We start from the raw sequence: 19880 nt of genomic DNA, 5'->3' as shown, positions 1-19880 counted from the left end.
AGTCCTTTGCAGTTTTCAAGGCAAGGTGTTTCAGAAGTGGTTTGCCTCCTTCCTAGAGCAGAGCCCAGCTGGCGAGCACAGGAGGCGGGGTTTCCATTGCTTCACGCCCTTTTCGGGGGCGCATGGTTTTTCGCGCTTACCGGCAACTGCTCCTGACTCCTTTTTGCAAGGCGCCGCCAGCATTTTTCCTCCCACCGGAGTGAGAGTACCCATTTATCTACTCATGTGAGTTGGGTTTATAGGAACTGGGGAGGAAACAGGAGCCCACCCTGCTAACGCGAAGGCTGGACTCGGATTCGAACCACTGAAGTGTCGACCATTTCTGGCCAGCAACTTTCAGCGTCATTAAGCCGCTGCGCCACCGTGTCCCCCTTTGCACTAGATAAGAATATATAAAATTGTAATTGTTTACTGTTATGGCATATTAACATGGTTTTTTTTGTATTTCACTTTTTCATTAAAGCAATTTCTGTGTGTTTTTCCCCCATTTCAATAATAAAATAAATAAATAACAACCAAAAAAGAAATACGCCCATCCATCCATTACAAAAGAGCGTTAGGATGGCATCACTGCTAAGGATCAGAGGAACCCACTCACATTCCTTCCAGGTGAAAACCAATGACAGTTAAGGGATTATATTTGCTAGGAGGTAATTATTAAAATAGATAAGCAACTTGGGCACAATTAAGATACAATTGGTCAGCCAACGCAGCTTCCTTATCTTGATCATTACTCCCCAGTCGGCCATTTTTAAAGTGTCTTGTCCACCCATTCTCACAATCAACATGCACAGATTTGACGTTACCCAGAAAATGAACAATTCTGCTGAGCCAGTTTTTGTTTTGTTTTTTTTAAAGGAAGGAATAACTGTATGTGGATAAGGGGATGTGACCTACAGAAATAGTAACTTGCTTGAAACCATTAGACAGAGAATCCCTTGTTTAGAAAACAGTTTTGCTTTAGCCAGTTTTGGTGATTTTACTTCCCCCTCCAGAGCTGGTCTGCTACAGCTGCTACCTCTGTGCGGACTGAAGACACTTCCTGATTCGTTTGCGACATGAAAAGCTTTCTGAGAAATATCAAAACTGCAAGCAAAGAGAGTGTTCAGGCTGAATCAGAAAAAGACGGAAGGAGCGAGACCAGGGGGAAAGTGTGATAAATCCAAGCCTGCTTCTGAATTGCCTCAGGATTCCTGTTTTGCCATGTCACTTGTAGAGACCATCCGGCTTTGGAGTGAAGGGGTGTCTGCTGCGGATCGCAAGGACTGGGCAGCTGCCCTTGAAGCCTTCATGTCTGTTCAGAATCCTTCTTCCAAAATCTGCTTTAACATTGGCTGCATCCACCTGATCACGGGAAATTTGGAAGAGGCACAAAAGGTAGGTGGCCAGATTTTAAAATTGTCACTGACGGTGGCTGAACAAAGCAGGTGTCAGCCACCCCTCAGATAAAATTACCAACTTCGGTGTTCAAAAATACTGTCCCTCTCCTAGTGGATGCTGGATGAAATCTGGTCATCCAAGGGAGAGGGAGACAAAAAGGAAACTTGGAAGACTGTGAATATCGTCTTACAGAAGCTGGAAAGCACTAAATTTGCCAGCCCCAATACTGGTTGCATAACTGGTCACTTAAAAAAGATTGGCCAGCCTAGCAAAATAATGAGAAGTTGGCAGCCCAGTATTAAGATCTGCCAGGTGTCTATCAAGCCTTCTTCCATTATTTGACAGCTCCAGGCAAACATTAAAAATTGAAGTTAACTGAATCTTTGCCGGGCAACCAGGCCTAAGAGGATTCAAAATGATGAATCATACATTGCGTGGCACAGGCCTGAACTATATGTATGGCAAGACCTGTTGGTGGCCTCGTAAACATGTATTGATCATAAACTTGCAATCCAAGAATCGTAAGCTAAACATACAGTATATGTTATGGATGCACTTACGTCATAGCAGTTATGTCCATGTGTTATGTCTGTTTCCTCCAGGCCTTTATCAGAAGCACAGACCATGACAAGCACTTAGCAGTGGCCTATTTTCAGCGAGGAGCTGTGGCTTACCGGATGGAAAAGTGAGCTAGAACATTATAGTGTCTTCCAGAAATAATGGGTTATTATGCTAGTTTGTAACAGTAATCGGTTCTGCCATTTCCTGCTTAGCCAACCTTTGTGTGATTTGGGCATACAAATGCATTTTTAGTTTTAAAATGGAAAGAGGTCCTGGAATACTGTACCAGAAGAAGAAAAACTAGACAATGAAACTCCTCTTCCTCCTCTTAATTATAGTAACACCAGTGATAATCATATGGCACTTAGTCATATCCCATTAGTGAAAAAATTACATGTGAAAAGTGCAAGTCCTAACAATTTGAGGACCTAGCAATTCACAATTGAAAGATGCAAGAGATAGAAACAAGGGTACACAGAGGAAGAAATGCACGTATTTATTAATTTAGTTACAATAAAAGTCAATCAGCAGATACATTAACAGTTATTGCTTAGACACGTCCAACTTACCTTCCTATCTATAGGGACTAGAAACTTGTTCTTTTCTTAAATAAGAAAGGATCATTTAAAAAATCCTGCTGGATCCAGCCAAGGCTCATCTTCATCCAGCATTTTTTTTTTCTCACAGTGGCCAAGAAGGAGGATAAGGATCCTCATTTTCATGAGGTTTAGCTGTAACCCCTTCCTGCAAACAGTCCCAGCAAGGCGGGCACTTTCTGTGGGTGGCTTGAGCAGGACCAGCTGAAGACATTTTGTTGCCTGAGGGAAAATACCAAGTTGGCAACTCTCCTCCCATGCCAGCCACACAGGTGGTTGAATCTCTGGTCACCCTTGGTGACCAGCGTCCGCCCTCAAGCAGGCTATCTCAAGGACTACAGGACAGGTTCCTGAAAGATGCCAGTTTTTCCTCTGATGGGGGAAAAATTAGGTGGGGCTTTGCCCTGGCCTTAAAAATGCCTGCTACCACCCCCCAAACAGAGGTGCACAGATAGAACTGGTTCCCCAGTAAGTTCTGAGGAAACCATTTATCAAGAGAAGTCTGTTTAAACTATATTATCACATTTACAGGGCATGAATTTGTATTGTTTTACAGTGTGGTAATTGTGTGTGTGTGTGCGTGCATGTGCGCATACTCCAGGGTAATCCATGCCCTTTAAAAATGGTAATAGTGAACCCAAATAATAAACTTCTTTGATCAAATTCTGTAGCATTTAAGTATAATATCCAGCAGCATGCAGTTTAAGCTACTGATTTTTAAACGGTAACATTGATAAATGGCAAGCCCCCCATCATGTAAAATTATAATGTTGAAAATGCATAGCATTTCTCCTTTCATTTGAGAAGGTTGGTAATAAAAAGGAATCAATGTTGTGATGCTATTAAGGGGACACCGATGTTGTATAGACTCTTGGAAATGAGTGGAGGCTCATCTTAGGACTTGTAAGGAGTAAGGAAGGTAACTTTGATGGAGATATGCAGGATCCATTGCCTAGGCCAGTGTTTTCAACCTTGGCAACTTGAAGATGTGTGGACTTCAACTCCCAGAATTCCCCAGCTAGCATGCTGGGAGTTGAAGTCCACACATCTTCAAGCTGCCAAGGTTGAGAAACACTGGCCTAGGCAAAAGGGGCTGAAACATTTTTTAAGTCCAGAATGAGATAACATTTGGCTCGGGCAGATGACTCCCTGATTCACTGAACTGTATGAAGAAGGAGGAAGTACAGCACAATCAGATGTGCAAGATTCTGTTATAGCCAATCTCAATAAAAGTAGTTTTAGCCCTCCTGTGGAACTGATTTCCCGGCCTGGTCCATCTTTTGGTGCTGATAGGACTGCCAGTCCAACTCTCAGTCTTTCCCTACCCTGCTATCTCTTAGATATGTTAGATTATAATGCCTATAATTCCCAGCCAACATGTCTACCTGGAGGCACCAGGTTGGAGAAGGCTGGCATTTTCACATCTCCCTTGTGACAGGATCACATATTAACCACTCCCTTTTTTGCTTTCAGTTATGAGTTAGCTATTAACGACTTAGAAGAGGCCTTGGCTCAACTACGGGGGAATGACGTAATAGATTACAAGATTCTAGGCCTGCAGTTTAGGTTGCTGGCTTGTGAGGTAAGTCTTCATTGGAAACTGCAGCCCACCAGCAAGAGGTCAAAGAATGATGTTTTAATTCAAGGCTATTCATTCAGGAGTGGACTTTTGGACAGGGGCTCAGTTCAATGCATAATACTCTGTTATACCAGGGAGAAGCAACGTTTTTGGGAACAGTGAGAGATTTGGATTTTTGAGGACATACTATATCCATTCCCATTAAATGGCTGCCACAGGAGAAGACTTGCCTGTTCACAAAATGGTTGCCACAAATGTCCATTTAGTAGATGGAAAACTAGTAAGGAATGAGTGGAGGCTAATCTCAGGACTGCCATCTCAACCTCTCCAGAATTTTATCTCAGCCTTTTTTTTTTTTTCTGAGCAGGAGGGCAAATTTCCCAGGAAAACTGGAAGCTGCCCACCATCTCCTTCTGTCTAAGCATGTCTTTGGTGTCAGGAGGAGGTGGGAGGAAGGCAGAAGCAGTCTGGTGGAGATGCTACTACTAGTTCATACCTTGCTTTGCAGCATGCCAGGTTCCCATTTTTTTAAAGAAAAAGTCTAAAAATCAGGTGGGCAGAGAACATTTCCAAAAGGGATGGAACTGGGCACTCTGCACACTTATTTCATACACTTTAATTGCATGCTTCAGCCCTTACTGTATTTACGGGTTCCTTATCTTATTGGAGTTCATCCTATTTTCAGTGACCTCAAAGTAACATACAGAGGTTGCCCCATTTGCTTTTACAACAGTTCTGTGAAGTAGGTACGTTAAAGGAGCAAGTTGAATGCACAATCAGCATTGACTTTGGGGGGTTTGAAAGCAGGCCTATTTGCTGCAGATCTGCAGAGTATCTATCATCATGATAGATGATATCATCTATCATCAGAGTCCCCTATTGTGGGGGAAATGGGTGGGGGAGAAATCCAATAAATAAAATAAAATAAATCAACCAGGTGCCCTCCAGAAACTGGGGGAAAGACAGGGAGAGAAAAGCAACCTAGAAAGAGAGAAGAGCCAGGGGAGAGATCTGGAGGAACCTCACAAGAAGGGCTGCACATTGGGGGGAAGTGGAACAGAGGAACATCTGTTTAACAAGATTTGGGATGAACAATGCAGTTCAGTTTTCCCTTATTTGTTGGACTAAAATTCCCAGAATTCAAGGCCTGCACTGTAATCCAGTACCTGTGGAAGGCGTCAGACTGGGAAAGGCTGTATTACCTTTTCCTGGTACTCAAAATTCATGAGATTTCTAAATAATTACAGTTAGTTCAGACCATATATTTCTGACATTCCTTCTCTTTACCTGCAGCTGTTATATAACATTGCTGTTGCCTATGCTAAGCTGGAAGACTGGAAAAAGGCTGAGGAGCATTTGAAAAGAGCAATAAAACAGAGGATGGGCTCCAAGCACAACAAGATAGATAGGGCTATGGAATCCATATTGGTAAGAAAATGTAAAAAGGGCCAATGAAAATGCATGAATTCTACCCCTTGGATGCTGTTGTGCACACTGACCACTGCTCTCATAGTTGTCTATTTGGTATCAGCCTGAAGGGGATCTTTATTACATATGTATGTGACTTACCCACACAGGGGATTAGAACCCTAACCAAGGATGGGATCATTGTGTCTTCAAAACTTGGCAGTGAGGAGAAGCAGCTTGAATAGACCATGTAGAAAATGAGATATTCCCTTGCTTCTGATTTCAACTCTTTGCTCTGGAGAGCCCCATAAAAATTGCTGAGCAGCCAAGAATGCATTCTGGTATTCCCTTTTCCATGCAACCTTTCAGTGTACAGTAGGTTCCTCTGAGTTCCTCTGCCTTAGGTTACTAGAATATAACACTGTCAAGCTCACTTCAAGAGAAAGCTGGATTTTCCCTCAGTTTAACACTCAAGGAATCTCAGCAGTGGGATAATTTTTAGAACCCAATTTACTCCACAGCTAATTAAAGCAGAGACTTTGTTACTAAGGACAAGGAAGTTGTTCTTTTGACTTAAAAGAGAAAAATGTCTAGATGGCCAGGAGGTGAATCTTTCTCAGGTTCTGAACATACCATTACGCCCATTTACAGTCTCTCCCTATTTCTAGGATTTTATGATTACACTAAGCATGGATGTAAGCCATCCAGGTACAAAAGTGGTGTGTGTGTGTGTGTGTGTGTGTGTGAAAGAGAGAGAGATAGGGAGGGAGAGGAGGAGGAGGAGGAGGAAGAGGAGGAAGACCTTGAAGAGCAGCCTGTTATGAGAGTCTATAAGGATTTAGAGCAAGAGTGCAGAATTGTTTTTCTGTGGGAAATTACATTCCATCAAGAGTAACCTGTTAGAGGTGCATGTTAATGACAGCAGCGTCTGCAGGGGGAATAAAAAAATTCAAGATGGTGGTCATGGCAATGTGATTGAAACCCTTTGTACATGCATGTGACATTGATGCACATACAAAAGAGGCAGGGCTGCTGCAATCATTATCTTGATTTTTTACCCTCCCTGCTCCCCACCACTGGTGGTGGGTGGATCAGAAGTACTGGTTGGCAGGTCCAGAGCCAAAGATGGCCAAAATTTGCTGCCTTGCAGAATTCTCTGGCCTTCTCTCCACTTCTGTCTGTGACATCCCATCATCTCATGAAATTTAGGTGGTACACTGGAGATTCTTTTCACCTGATTTAATATAAAAAAAGCATGGAATAAAGGATGTTGGAAGAAACTATGTTTTCATTTATTGGGTTGGGGAAACTGACTGATCCTTGTTTTAATTTTTGTCTTTGATATGTGCAGAAGCAAAGATTGTTTGAGCCCATAGTGATCCCTGAAGGAAAGTTATTTCGGCCAAATGAAAAGCAAGTGGCACAGCTGGAGAAGAAAGATTATTTAGGGAAAGCTATGGTATGAACTTAATTGCAACAAATATAGAATTAGTCAGATAATTTTGTTCTTGATATATTCCTGGAAAGGCTATTCAGATCATATTATAATAGTTTTGCCAGCTGATTGGAAATTAATATCCTCAACTGCTGTTGTGCCACTAACATTTTTAAATATAGCAATCAGCAAGTGATACTTCTTGTAGCACAGAGATTATCATTCTCACCTGTTGGTCAACAACTGATATTAATATAGATAAATCAATCAATCAATCAAACAGATTAGAGTTCCTCTTGAAGAATTCCGTGGAAAGACGGTGTTCCTGGAGTCAATGATAATTTCCTTTCATGATTAGGGTTAAAGTTAGGATTGCAAATAAAGTACACATTTTTAAAAAGTACACAAAAGGCAACTAAAATGAATGACAGATACTTGCAGGCAAGAGTTGTTGTTATTACATTTATATGTTATCCCTGGTCAAATTATATGTTTCTACAATTCCCTAAGTTAAAAAAAAAATGCATCTCTCATATTCATTGTTTTCTTATTTTGACTCTGTAAATCATTGAATATAAATAGTAAGCATGCATTCAAATTTAGAGGAAGATGCTGCATTTAAATTTGTACCATGAGGAAGTTGTATTAGTTGTGTTCATTGAAGACGTCATTGAAACATACCATTTATCCAGGGAGGACTTCACTTTTGCAGACAACTCTAGTAGTGTATAACCAAAAAAAAAAAAAAAAGTGAAAAAGACAATTGCAAATTTCTAATTTTTTACTTTTGTCTTCAACTTAAGATTGTCATCAGTTTCCAAGAATCTGAAACTGCTCTTGCAATACATTTTGATACAGCCTTAAATCCACCTGGATTATTGCATTTGCACTTTGGTTAATTTCTGCTGAAATTATTAAACATCCCACTAATATACTATAGAATCAATCCATTGTTCCTCCATTCATATATAGGGGCTTCCCTTATAATTGTACCCATCATATTCTAAGCCAGTATCCAGAGTCCACATCCCTGGGAAGACTTTTTAGTGATACTGGGGCCTTTAGAAGGATGCCCCACTTGAAGGAAATCTTCAACAGGGCGCTTTCTGCAGGTCTCACCATGAATACCTTTAACATCATGAGCAAATTCTGCTTTTCCCATGGCAGGACCCATATTCTGCAACAAATTGCTGTTGATTTTGAGACTGGCTGTCCTTGATACTCTTTAGGATGGGGTCTTAAGCATACTTAAACAGGTCTTTTCAACATTTCTGCATTTCATTTCAATACTTCTAAATATTTTAATAGTTTTCAAATGTTCCATATTATGCATGTATTCCTGTAAGCCCAGTAGAATTTTCTGTTATGTAGATATTCTTGTAAAATTGTTCAGGTTTCCTGGCATTAGGAATAGAGTTAGCTAAGAAACACAGAAGTTTATTTTTCATCATCACTGAAGTAAAGAATGTGTCCCTCAGTGCAGCATATTTTCAAGGATCAAAACAAGCAACCTCTGGGTTCTTAATACAGAACAAGTGACTGTGTGCAAATGCCAGATAACTATTTTATTATTTATCTCATGCCAGTGGTATAGTATCAGGATGCTCATTTGGGCAGGATGGGGGAATAACAGTGTTAGAATGCTTATAGTTTTGTCTTTTCTGGGTGAATAGAATGAGATAAAACAAGCTTTCCTTCCCATCCTAGGTCGTAGCATCTGTGATTGACAATGATGACTTTTCAGGTTTTGCTCCTCTTCAGCCCCAGGTAAGGCAGGTTCACTCTCTTGCTCAGTCCCACATTCTCCTTCCTGATTGTTCAGGTTCCCCCTTGGGCTCAAAATCCATTTGCAGCTATATTCCCAGAAGAATATGATCTGCCTCCATCTGCCTTTACTGCTCCTGCCATCATGCTTTCAATGTCCCATCCCACTGCTGAAAATTTAACTTATTTCCCAAGATGAAGTAGGTCACCTCATCAAGATGCTTCCTATTTTAAAAAACTGAGGTTTAAGGTAGGTTCTCTAGAACCCTGTCTGATTATGATTGCATCATTTGGAATAATTAACACTTTGACTCTTTAATTTTAGCCATTTAAAAATTCCATTTAATTAAATGGAATAATAAATTGTTTTCATTTTTAGTAGAACACAAGAAGTTTCAAAACTTTTAAGCATGCAAGAAGCAACAGAAATACTCTGTTATCAATATCATAAGATGGAAAACTAAAATAAACTTTCTGTAGCAAAGGCATATTTAGCATCATATTCAATTGCCAAAGAAATTGATTTTTATATGGAGGACCATTGCTTTTCTGAAGGGAGCTGGGAGACTTGAAACTTTTTTTTTTGTATTTTTTGTATTTTCGTATGTTTTAGGAGCTAGATATGGGTTAACTTTTCACCATACTTGAAAAACAAAAATTGTTACTAATTTGCTTCCTAGATGGGATGCGGGAAGGGGAAAAAAAATGCTACTTGCTCCATCAACATCCAAGCATCTGCCAACATGCTTGTGAAAGCAGTTTGCACATCAGTAGAATTAGACGTCGGCTTCCTCTTAAGGATCAGTTCATTCAGCCATTTCATTTTTGGACTACAACTCTGATAATCCATCAGAATGGCCATTTGTGACTGCACTGGGGATTATGGGAGTTGCTGTCCAAAATAACTGGAAGGAACCAGGTTTAGGAAGGCCGAGACAGTTACTTTCACAAATAGGTTCTCACATGGGCTACTCGCATTGATTTAGAGTAATCTGGAAGCACAAATGTTTCTTCTGCTTTAATTGCTTTTCATCACTGAATGTTCTTACTCATTATGTTCTTGCTGCATCCAACCTATTGCTTTTCCCTTTTGTGAACTGCAAAATTGTAGGCAATATCAGCCTGCTTTTATTGCCCTATGATACTGGTCATGTCAGTAGCAGGAAAAAAAGAACATCCATACATGTCCAGGCACTGATCAGGATGGGCCAGCACAGATCAAATGCTGGGACGCTCCGTGGTAATAGCAGCAGCTCCTCGGGCCATTCCTCAGGAGCCCCCCCCCCCCCCCATTTCCCATACTGTTGATTTCATGCCCCAATGATAGCAAAGTTTGCTTGCTGCTGGATTAGACTGGCTTGTTGCCTTACTTATCTTTAATGTGGAGAGCACTATTGGGAAAATCCCCATACCATGTGAGCAGTCAGCCAGCTCAGGCCATATACTTCAGCAGGCTTTGCACATATGCATGTGATAATAAACTCATGAGATGCCTGTTAGGGTGGCAGTACTTGTCACTGCAGAGTTGTTTGAGTAGGTCACTGCAGTAATGGTCAGCAAGCAGTGATGAGACTTGAGAATAAGGTTTCTCAGCCTTGGCAACTTTAAGACGTGTGGACTTCAACCCTCAGAATTCCCTGGCCAGCATATGCTGGCCGGGGATTTCTGAGGGTTGAAGTCCACACATCTTAAAGTTGCCAAGGTTGAGAAACTCTGCCTTAGAGGATGGATTTGAATCACATTGGTATCCTCTAATCTAGCTGTCTGCAGTAGAGAGCACCATTCCATCACCAAAATTGTTGTAAGATTTAGCTGACAAACCAATTGGCTTCAGTCTGTGGAATGGAAAGATGCCATTCTTTCATCTCAGGTAGTCTGGCTCTTCCAACACCCATTTAAACAATGCTGCTTTTCCCTTCAGCCTGTGAATTCAGGCTCTCGGTTAGAAAAGGTTGAAGGTCTACTGCTGATGCATAGGAATAAGCTAATGCTAATATGTATGCTGTGCTTACAGACGTCAGAACCACCTCCCAGGCCCAAAACACCAGAAGTCCTCAGGTAAGATCAATAAAGTCCAGAGAATATTAATATCCATTAGTTATTCCTTCAGCCAATCTCTCCCAAGACTAAAGATAAGAATAAAATAAACTCAGAATTCTGTTTAGATACACAACATTTCTAATTAGATGTAAGATAAGAGCTTGTTATAATAAGCAGGAGCATCATTTTCTAAACAAAACAGAAAAAAAAATCCAAAAACATAGGTAAATGTGCAGATATTGTAAAATGCAGAATGATCTACTTGAGGTTTTTGCCCATAATGCTCCTACTCTTAGGATCTTCTCAAGAATCAGATATTATTGAAAATGTTATGCACAGAATGAAGTGCTGTTGATGATTGATTCCTTGTGCACAGGTCCCGTTTGCATTCTTCTTGTTCCCTTGGGGATTTGGGATGTGCAGGAGTCATCGTCAGAGGATGAGCTAATACTGTAAATTGTTGCTTGGCTATGCAGGGCACTGCAAGGAGAACCTCACAGAGTCTTGTATGAATTAATTCCTGAAACTTCACAAGAGCTTCATGTCCTTCCTGGAAACATTGTTTTTGTTTTGAAGAAGGAGAAAGACAACTGGGCCACGGTTGTGTTTAATGGAAAGGTAATATATATATATATATATATATATATATACATATATATTGGGTCCAATGGTATTGGATAGCATTGGATAACTTTTGTCCGGTTCCCAACCTTACCTTTATGGGGAAGATTGTTGAGAGGGTGGTAGGTATCCAGCTTTGGATGGCCCTGGACAAAGATGATCATCTATACCCTTTTCAGTCAGAATTCAGGCTGGATTATAGTACTGAGGCAACATTGGTTGCACTTGTGGATCATCTTTGGAGGGCTTGGGATGGTGTATCTTTAGGACCAGTTCTGAGAATTGGGAATGGAGGCACTGTCTTGCAGCAGTTCTCCTCTTTCCTCTATGGCCACTTGCAGTCAGTGTTTGCAGGGGAGGGGGAAGGTCTAGCCCTAGGCCCCTCTTATGTGGGGTGCCTTAGGGCTTGGGTCTCTTACCTCTATTTAACACCTACATGAAACCGCTGGGTGAGGTCATTTTGTAGCATGGGACATGGGTATCATCAGTATGAAAATGATACTAAGCTATACAACCCCGCTCGATGCTGGGCAGATGATGCCATTCAAGTTTTTATTCAGCGCCTGGAAGCTGTGGGGGCCTGGACAGGAAGGACCAATTGCGACTCAACCCTACCAAGACGGAACGGCTTTGGGCTTTTGCCCCCCCCCCCCCAAATTCTCATCTTTGACTCTGGATGGGGTAGTACTCCTCCGGATGGAGTTGGCACACAATTTGAGGGTCCTCTTGGACTTATGGCTCCTGCTCAAGGAGCAGGTGGCAGCTGTGGCTGAGGGGCCTTTGCACAAATTCATTGTGTATCCCAATTGCACCTGAACCAGGCGGCTTTGCTCAGTCACTCACACCTTAAGTCGCTTCCTGACTGGATTACTGCAATGTGCTCTACATGGGGCTGCCATTGAAGACCACTTGGAAATGATAACAGGTCCAGGATGCAGTAGTGCATGCAGTTCTGTGCACCCTGCAGTTTCCTGTGTCACACCACTGTTGAGAGAGCTAAATGGCACAAGACCAGGTTATCTGGAGAACCACCTCTCCCTGAGGGTATTTTTCCATCCCACCAGGTCAGCTAGGGTAGGCATGCTCCAAAATCCCTCCCCTTACATATTGTCATTCAGTGGGTCCTCTGAATCATGCCTTCTCCATAGCTGCTCTGGTCCTTTGGAACAGCCTCCCACCTGACATCTGGAGGGTCCCTATCCTTTTAGCTCTCTGGAAGGCCATGAAGACCTGTCTCTTCGCCCAAGCACTGGGCCAGGATGGAGATGAGCCAGCATATGTAAATTTGATGAGATGTTATGGCACCATGGTGGGAAGTGTGTTCTTTTGTAAGGGAGAGATATTGTTTATTTTGCTGTTTTTTGTGTTTTGTTGCGAGCCACTTAGGATTGAGTGTAAGATAGGCAGCCATATAAATTCAATAAACCAACCAGCCAGTATGTTATTTCAATAGAAGCCCGCTCTGAGAAATGCAACATCCAGTCACTCAAATGTTGCACTGCTGCCTTCACAGCAGGGTCACGTTTACCCCTTTTGTTTTGGCTCAGTGTACTTACTGTTCAGCAACCTGACTTCAAACCTTTCATAGGGACAGCTGATACTACATGATGACCCCCTCCTTTTTTTTTTGGCTTGCTGCTAAAGATTTCTTTGCTGATTTCCTAACAATTTCAAGCTCTGTTCCTTGGTTCAGGACGTCCTGTGGCCTAGTTACTATCTTTGCCTAAAAACAATACACTCTCCTTAGGACAGTGACTTGCTCATCCAATTATGCTCCTAAGTCCCTTTGCAAAGGAAATGTGCCTCTCGAGACAGGACTGTCAAGTTAAAGCAGTCAGGTTTTCCTTGTTTACACCTACTGTAGTTGATATCAAATGCAATCAGAATTTGATTTTTTCCATGCTGTACACCACAACCATGCTGCTATTAAAGTTGCAATATTCTTTGCTCTTCTCACATTGGTAGACAAACCCAAGTGAAAGACAAAAGAAGCCCATAAGTGAACGTAAGGAGTTGCTTTGTGATTCTGGACTTTCAGTTTTCCATGTAGAGGAACAATATTGCTCTGAAAAAGAATGTGCCAGCCAAATAAAAATGCTGCCATTCAGAGATTAGAAATAAGCAGTGGTTAAAACATTTTTCACCTTCATACAAATCTGGATGCATCTAATGTGTTAACAATTCTTGTTTTTACCTTTGTGTAGAAAGGGATTGTGCCTTGCAATTACTTAGAGCCAATGGAACTGCAGAACCAGCCTACATTGCAGGTGAGAGTCCAATGATTTTGTAGGTAAGAATTAAATGTAAGAACATGGATTGGATTTGTTGTCAAAAAATGAAGCGGTGGTTTCTCCATGCTTCCCTTCCATAATATTTAGGACTTCTTAGCTAAACTACTTATTTCTAGCTAGCAACAGTAAACAGTAAAATGGTACCTGGAAATAGGAAATACTGTCCCATTAGTGGACAATTAGATTGCCCATAAGGTTATGGCTTGGAGAGAAAAGTTTTATTTTTCTGCTTCCTTCAATTGGGCTTCTTTAGGAGAACACATACTTTATCAATTAAAATAATCATTCCAGACTTATTAGGAGTTAGCATTTATCTAACTAGTTACCCACTGATTTGTCATCCATCCATCACTGGTTATCTCATAGTAGCCTGGAGATTTATAAGACTATTCTCATTTCTCAGATAGAAAGTTAAGATTGAAAAAGAGTAGTGCTCAAGCTCCTCCTCCCTAGCCTGAGATTTAAACTTAGGACCTATTAATTGGATCAAATGATCTGTTACATGCTGACATTCATTTTAAAGGGATGGCATTAATACAATTCATGTCTTGACTACAGAATTCTCTCCAAAGCCTAATAGGTAGAGTTCAGGACAAGTTCTGAAAAAAATAACCAGATGAAAAATTGGCAAAGGTTCATATCAGTATCTTTTTTCTGCCGAGATTTGGGCTGTACTACTACTCCCAACAAGATGAGATCGCCTTACCTGTTTTGTGTTGAATGTTTTGGGACTTACACAGTTCAATCACTGCATATACTATCCTCAGTGCCCTCACATGCTATTTCCATTCTTTCCAGGAGGAAAAGAATGAAGATTTGGACATCCCTGCTCCACCAAGCATTGCTGCTCCAGAATTCCCCAGAAAGCTTCCCCCAAGTGAGTAAAAACCACATTCAGCAAATACTTCTAAGGTGTTGGGTTATTACACAGCTACCTGCAAATCGTTTTCCCCCCAACAGAGCTGCTAAAGCAGGTACTTGCTCTCTGCCCTCTCTAAATTCTCCCTTTTTTATTAATCATGAGAAGGATGTATTAAGAGATGCATCAACTGTATTTCTGATTAATGATAACAAGCTCTCTTCAGTGTTATAATTTGCAGTTCTATATTAAACTATATTTATGAATATTGATTTAGAAGGAGACCATAGGAATCATTAACCACGGTTTTAACACCAGATCATGATTTAAGTCCAACAATTCCATAGTCTAAGGACTGTGCATTCTTTATTTTCTAAGAAAGATTTTTTGAGTAAAAATTGTTCTGTTTTCTACAGGTCACGAAAGAGAACTGAAGGTAAATGATTTCCTTCCATTATAAGCTTTTGGACAGGCAAAACAGCAAACTGCTATCATTAGAGATCTAATAGAGTTCCTGGCTGCATCAAGAACAGACATAGCACCTTACACAAATACTTAAAAATAATATATAAATAGGATTGTCATCTCAAATTATAGTAAATAAATTTACTAATAAGAATTACAACACCTGCTTTTGGAAGGCAAATGCCCCTCACACAAATATCTATTCGCCACAGGCCATTTTACCATCATGGAAACTATTATAACTAGGTGCTTTGAACATGTGCTCATGTAGGGATTTCATTTTAGTTTCAGAAATGGAACTTGCAAGTACATTCTCTTGCATGCAAGTCTCTTTGTTTTCCCTCTCAAGTTAGCAGCCTAATGTGTTAAGACTGGGAAAAAAGTGTTTTTCCTGTTAAAGCATTAGGAGCTAGAAGTTCCTATGGATCTATTGTTTAATAGCACAGGAATTTACTAGCAAATTCTTATCTACACCTTATCTTAAAGTATTTAAATCTGTTAAGAATTCTCTTTGGAATTGCCTAGATATGTTCACTGATTTTGTTCTGTGCTACATAATACTCGATTTATATATATTTAAGGGTGTGCAAAAATTTGAAATTCAAACCATTTCAAATTCAAAGGACCTATATTGAGTGCAAGAAAGCCATTTTGTCGTTTTATAAATGTTTTGAACTCAACCTCAAAAGATTTCTGAAACAGTCTATTTCACACTTGAAACAGGGCATTTTGAATTCAAATTAGAATTTGAAATGTTTTGCACCATCATAATACATACTTTAATATTTTAATAAATGATTCAGGAAATATTTATTGGGCAGCATACAAAGAATACATTACTGCCTCTTAGTACCACTTGTTTTTAAAATTAAGTGCTCTGTCCAAAAAAAAAAAAAGTTTAAAAAATGCTGAAGTTATAGCATCACAGCTGTTATCTGCTACTTTCACCAGTTACAACCACTGTAATGCCTGAAGCACAGAGCAGACGCTTAGCGTGTCTTTTTATCCACATGCTTCCCCTCCATACGGCCATTGGAAATGCAGATGTGCCATTGGAGGCATGCATTTGTCAGGCTCTTGTACTTTTCTTACAGTTTGATGCATCTCCAACACCCTATATCATCAAGGTGCATTACAAATTCACAATAGCCCTGCACGTGAGTCCCAACCTGTCTTATAGCAGCCTTTTAGAGAAGGTGTGCAAGAAACTGGAACTCTCTCCTCAACACACAACACTGAGGTAAGGAAGACCACTCAGCAGCACTTCACTCCTAATGAGTTGGATGAAACCTTTGCTTCTCACCAGCTTTTCTGTTGCTTAGGTACCAGATCACAGATGGTAAGGATCAGGTCGTGAATGAAGACACTATGACAACCTTATGGAATCATGCAAAGAACAATTGCTTGACATTGTGGTGCACCACCTATGAGGTAAGACAGACTAGATTAGAAAGCAACATACGTTGTTAGGTAGCACCACATGTCATTCCTTGAGAACAGAAGTTCCTTTTTATTTAGACCAGTAATCTCTGAAAATTGCATCTAAACCACACAGAAACCTTTTTGGCTGTAAGAGTGAAAAGTGCTTCCTATATTATTTTGAAAAGGCATATATAAATTTTTTCTGTACTTTCTCTCCCCCCCCCCCCAACATAAGACGTTTAGGACTAGGGGCAGCTTCACCCACAAATATGATATACATGGAGATGTCATAAAAGGTATATCTGGAAGAATGCTGTATCATTTAAGAGTAGCCAAATAGGGGTTCTATTACTTATTTTCCATTCTTTCTGATAAGTTTCATTTTTCGATAAAATTAAGCAATTCAAGCAGCTATAATGAGGGCACTTAAAAAAAATTGAACTGCTAATTAAGAAAGTGTCAAGAGATATTTAAATGTGTTCTTTCTCATATTAGATCAGCAAAGATGATTTAAGAATGGAAGATGGTGAGGAGGTTCAACAGAAAATACTAAGAGAGACTGAATCAAATCAAGTTATAGCACGATATACTTACGAAGCCAGTCAGCCGGAAGATCTGGAGTTTAAGAAAGGGGAGATAATTGTTGTTTTAACTAAAGGTAAATTTATCTTAAACCATGGAACTTAAATTCATTTGAGACATTATCTTTCTCCTTGTACAGTTCCTCCATTTTAAATGTTAACTCCAATTTTTCACCTTAGCAATTGTTAGTTACAGGAACTGAATAGCTCCACCTACAGGAATCTGCAATGTACACATTCACTTCAACTTCAACCCATTCAATGAATTTCATTCAGAATGTGTTAAGTGTTGGGGGACCATACTGGTGTGATGAAAATGTCCATGTTTTAGCAGCATGCACAAAAGTTCTTTCTGGAGCTAAGATTCACAGCTCTTCTTTATTGGAGAGTACAGTACTGTAGTATTGATCTCTTCTCATGGCTTACCATTATTACAGCTCCATTTTCCAACCAGTTATCTTTCTCAAAGTAATTGCCTTGAATGCTGGCCCTGGGCATCTTGTGTTTCCTCACTTCTATTGCCTTTTTCAACTTACTCGTCTCCCTTGCATATGGTAGTGGCAACCTGAAGTTCATGCCTTAGTGCTATTAAAAGGGATGGACAGGATATCTAGACAGTAGTGTGGCAACTGAGAAGGTTACAGCTTCTTGGTCCAAAATCATACTGAGTAGGGCTTAGACTTTGTACCGGAAGGCAAAAAGGTGCTCTGGAACACAATGGGATACACAAGTAGCACATATCTGCAACTCCTAAAACCAAATACAATTTTTTCCAGGATTGTGTGTCATCTGCAGAAGGCAATTGTGAAATCCCAGGAAAAGATGCAGCTGCTTAAGAAAATGCAGATATGAGCACCTCCATGTGCTCCAAATCATTTTTTTTAATCTTTCAATACAAAGCACTGCACATCCCCAATATCAAATGTCTTGCAATCCCACAACTGTAAGAGATACTTACAATGCTTCTGTAGAATTCAAATAATATTTTCTCAGATTTCCCAATTCAGCTGCATTCTACAGTCAAGCAAGCATTCATTCATTCTACCACCAAATGCATTAATATTTTTGCCAAATATGATATTGTTTAGCAAATTAGGTTTCCAACTTCTGACAGTAGAGGAATGTTATTAAAAACCCCAACTTCTGCTTTGATGTCTTAACATGATTGCACACAGTCTCCCATCCTTTAGTAATGCTGTTGACCATCATACTCTCACCCACAGAAAAGTTCAAGAGGCAGTTCGGTTACTGAAAGAGTTCTGTAACTAAGCCATTTATAACATTACCAGATCCCAAAGACTTCTCATATAGTTTCTGCAGAACCCTTCTTGAAGCACCCATCTTTGAATGTCATTCCCCACTGATCATTAATCAATTATGTTTATGACTCAATCTTATTTTATCTTATAGTGAATGAAGACTGGTTGGAAGGCACATGCAATGGGAAAGTGGGCATTTTCCCCAAAGCATTCATTGAAGAATACCACAGCCAAAATCTAGAAATTAACTCTGAAGGATAAGCTGAAACCTCACAAAGAATTGAGAAAATCCTGACTTTTAATTTTTTCAAAGCAACTCATTCATTACATTGAAGGTTCTTTGGAGTCCTTGACATTCTCTGAGTTTGGTTGTTTTCTTGCAGACATCTCATTACCCGACTAGGAAACATCTTCAGTGCTAGAAGGGAGTGGGGTTTGCTCTGTTTATATACAGTAGCTTGTCAGTATTGGTGGGGGTGTTGTTTTCTCGGAACTACCAAGAACACTGACAGGGCAAGCCACTGTATATAAACAGAGAGCAAACCCCACTCCCTTCTAGCACTGAAGATGTTTCCTAGCCGGTAACGAAACTTCTGCAAGAAAACAACCAAGCTCAGAGAACACCAAGGACTCTACAGTTCAACCCTGAGCTACATATATTCTCTTCTAAAGGCTGTCTTTGCTGGTTGAAGCCCTTGTGATTATTTTTGTTGCTATTATTTTTGTTCAGTGTATTCTTAAATGTTTATCATCTGCAACTTACACTAGTTTTCCTATACTGTACTTTACCTACAGTGCCAGCTATTCACAACTGGACCCGTAGTTAATAGCAGAGTTAGAGTTTCCATCTCTGGGATGATATGAAATACTGGCAGCATTCTTTGGTACCAGTAGAATTATATCAAAACCCAGAAAACACATACCTTTCAGATCTCAAAATGTTCTGCTGCCCTCTGCTATGACAAATAATGCTAAGCACCCTGCATAGCAGAAATAAATAATGGGTCATGAAGAAAAAAAAGCAGAAGCTTTAGCTGCCTCAACTTCTGCTGCAGAAAGGAATCTTTCAAAGGCACATGTGCAAATCTGGGAATCTTAGGTGAGATGAAATGATGGAAAAGCATAATTTGAAGGGACTCCATCTCTAGCAAGTGATAATAATTCATTAATTAGGCCAACTGCTGTATAGTGTTTTACTGAAATAAAAAAATTACCTTCAAGGTTGTTGAAAAGCAGTACAACGTTCGAGTGTTTGATTTTTGCCAGTACTTCTTCAAAAGACGTAGTTTTGTTATTTTATCTACAAAACACCATTAGTGTGTGTTTTTCAACTACTATTCACACACACAAAAAGCAACTCCTTAATAAAAGGACTACTAACTGTATGGCAGTTCCCAAAAGTTAGTCTGCCAAACCCTGGCTATCCAATTCTAGAAATCTATGTAGTACTAAGTGCATGTCTCTTGAACATTTGTCACTGCCAACTCTTCTGTCATACTCAGTAATTGAAATGACACAACATAACTTGTAAATAACTTTTCTCTTGTGGTAGAAGATGCAATCTTGTTTACCTTGCTTTGTCACCTTTATATTCAACTTCACTCTACAAATCTCTTCTAC

At 40.1% G+C, this 19880-nt stretch overlaps 1 protein-coding gene across 1 annotated transcript; it reads left to right on the top strand.

Annotated features, from left to right (window-relative positions):
- The first annotated feature begins 821 nt into the window (after positions 1-821).
- Positions 822-19747, top strand: NCF2 (neutrophil cytosolic factor 2). Its single transcript, XM_088128476.1, has 15 exons — positions 822-1377; positions 1983-2065; positions 4011-4119; positions 5410-5544; positions 6875-6982; positions 8666-8725; positions 10737-10780; positions 11239-11380; positions 13588-13650; positions 14473-14551; positions 14950-14969; positions 16093-16238; positions 16321-16429; positions 16916-17078; positions 18412-19747. Exons 1-15 carry the CDS (start codon positions 1204-1206, stop codon positions 18519-18521), a joined length of 1545 nt encoding a protein of 514 aa, XP_087984602.1. The 5' UTR covers positions 822-1203; the 3' UTR covers positions 18522-19747.
- The last annotated feature ends 133 nt before the right edge of the window (positions 19748-19880 follow it).

The sequence above is a fragment of the Python bivittatus genome, unplaced genomic scaffold (assembly GCF_059951505.1).
Source record: "Python bivittatus isolate LINGU-HERP-01145 unplaced genomic scaffold, Pbiv_v1 ctg000700_np1212, whole genome shotgun sequence".
NCBI classification, from domain to species: domain Eukaryota; kingdom Metazoa; phylum Chordata; class Lepidosauria; order Squamata; family Pythonidae; genus Python; species Python bivittatus.
Note: the sequence above shows the minus strand (reverse complement) of the source record. Positions and strands in the feature narration are given on the sequence as shown.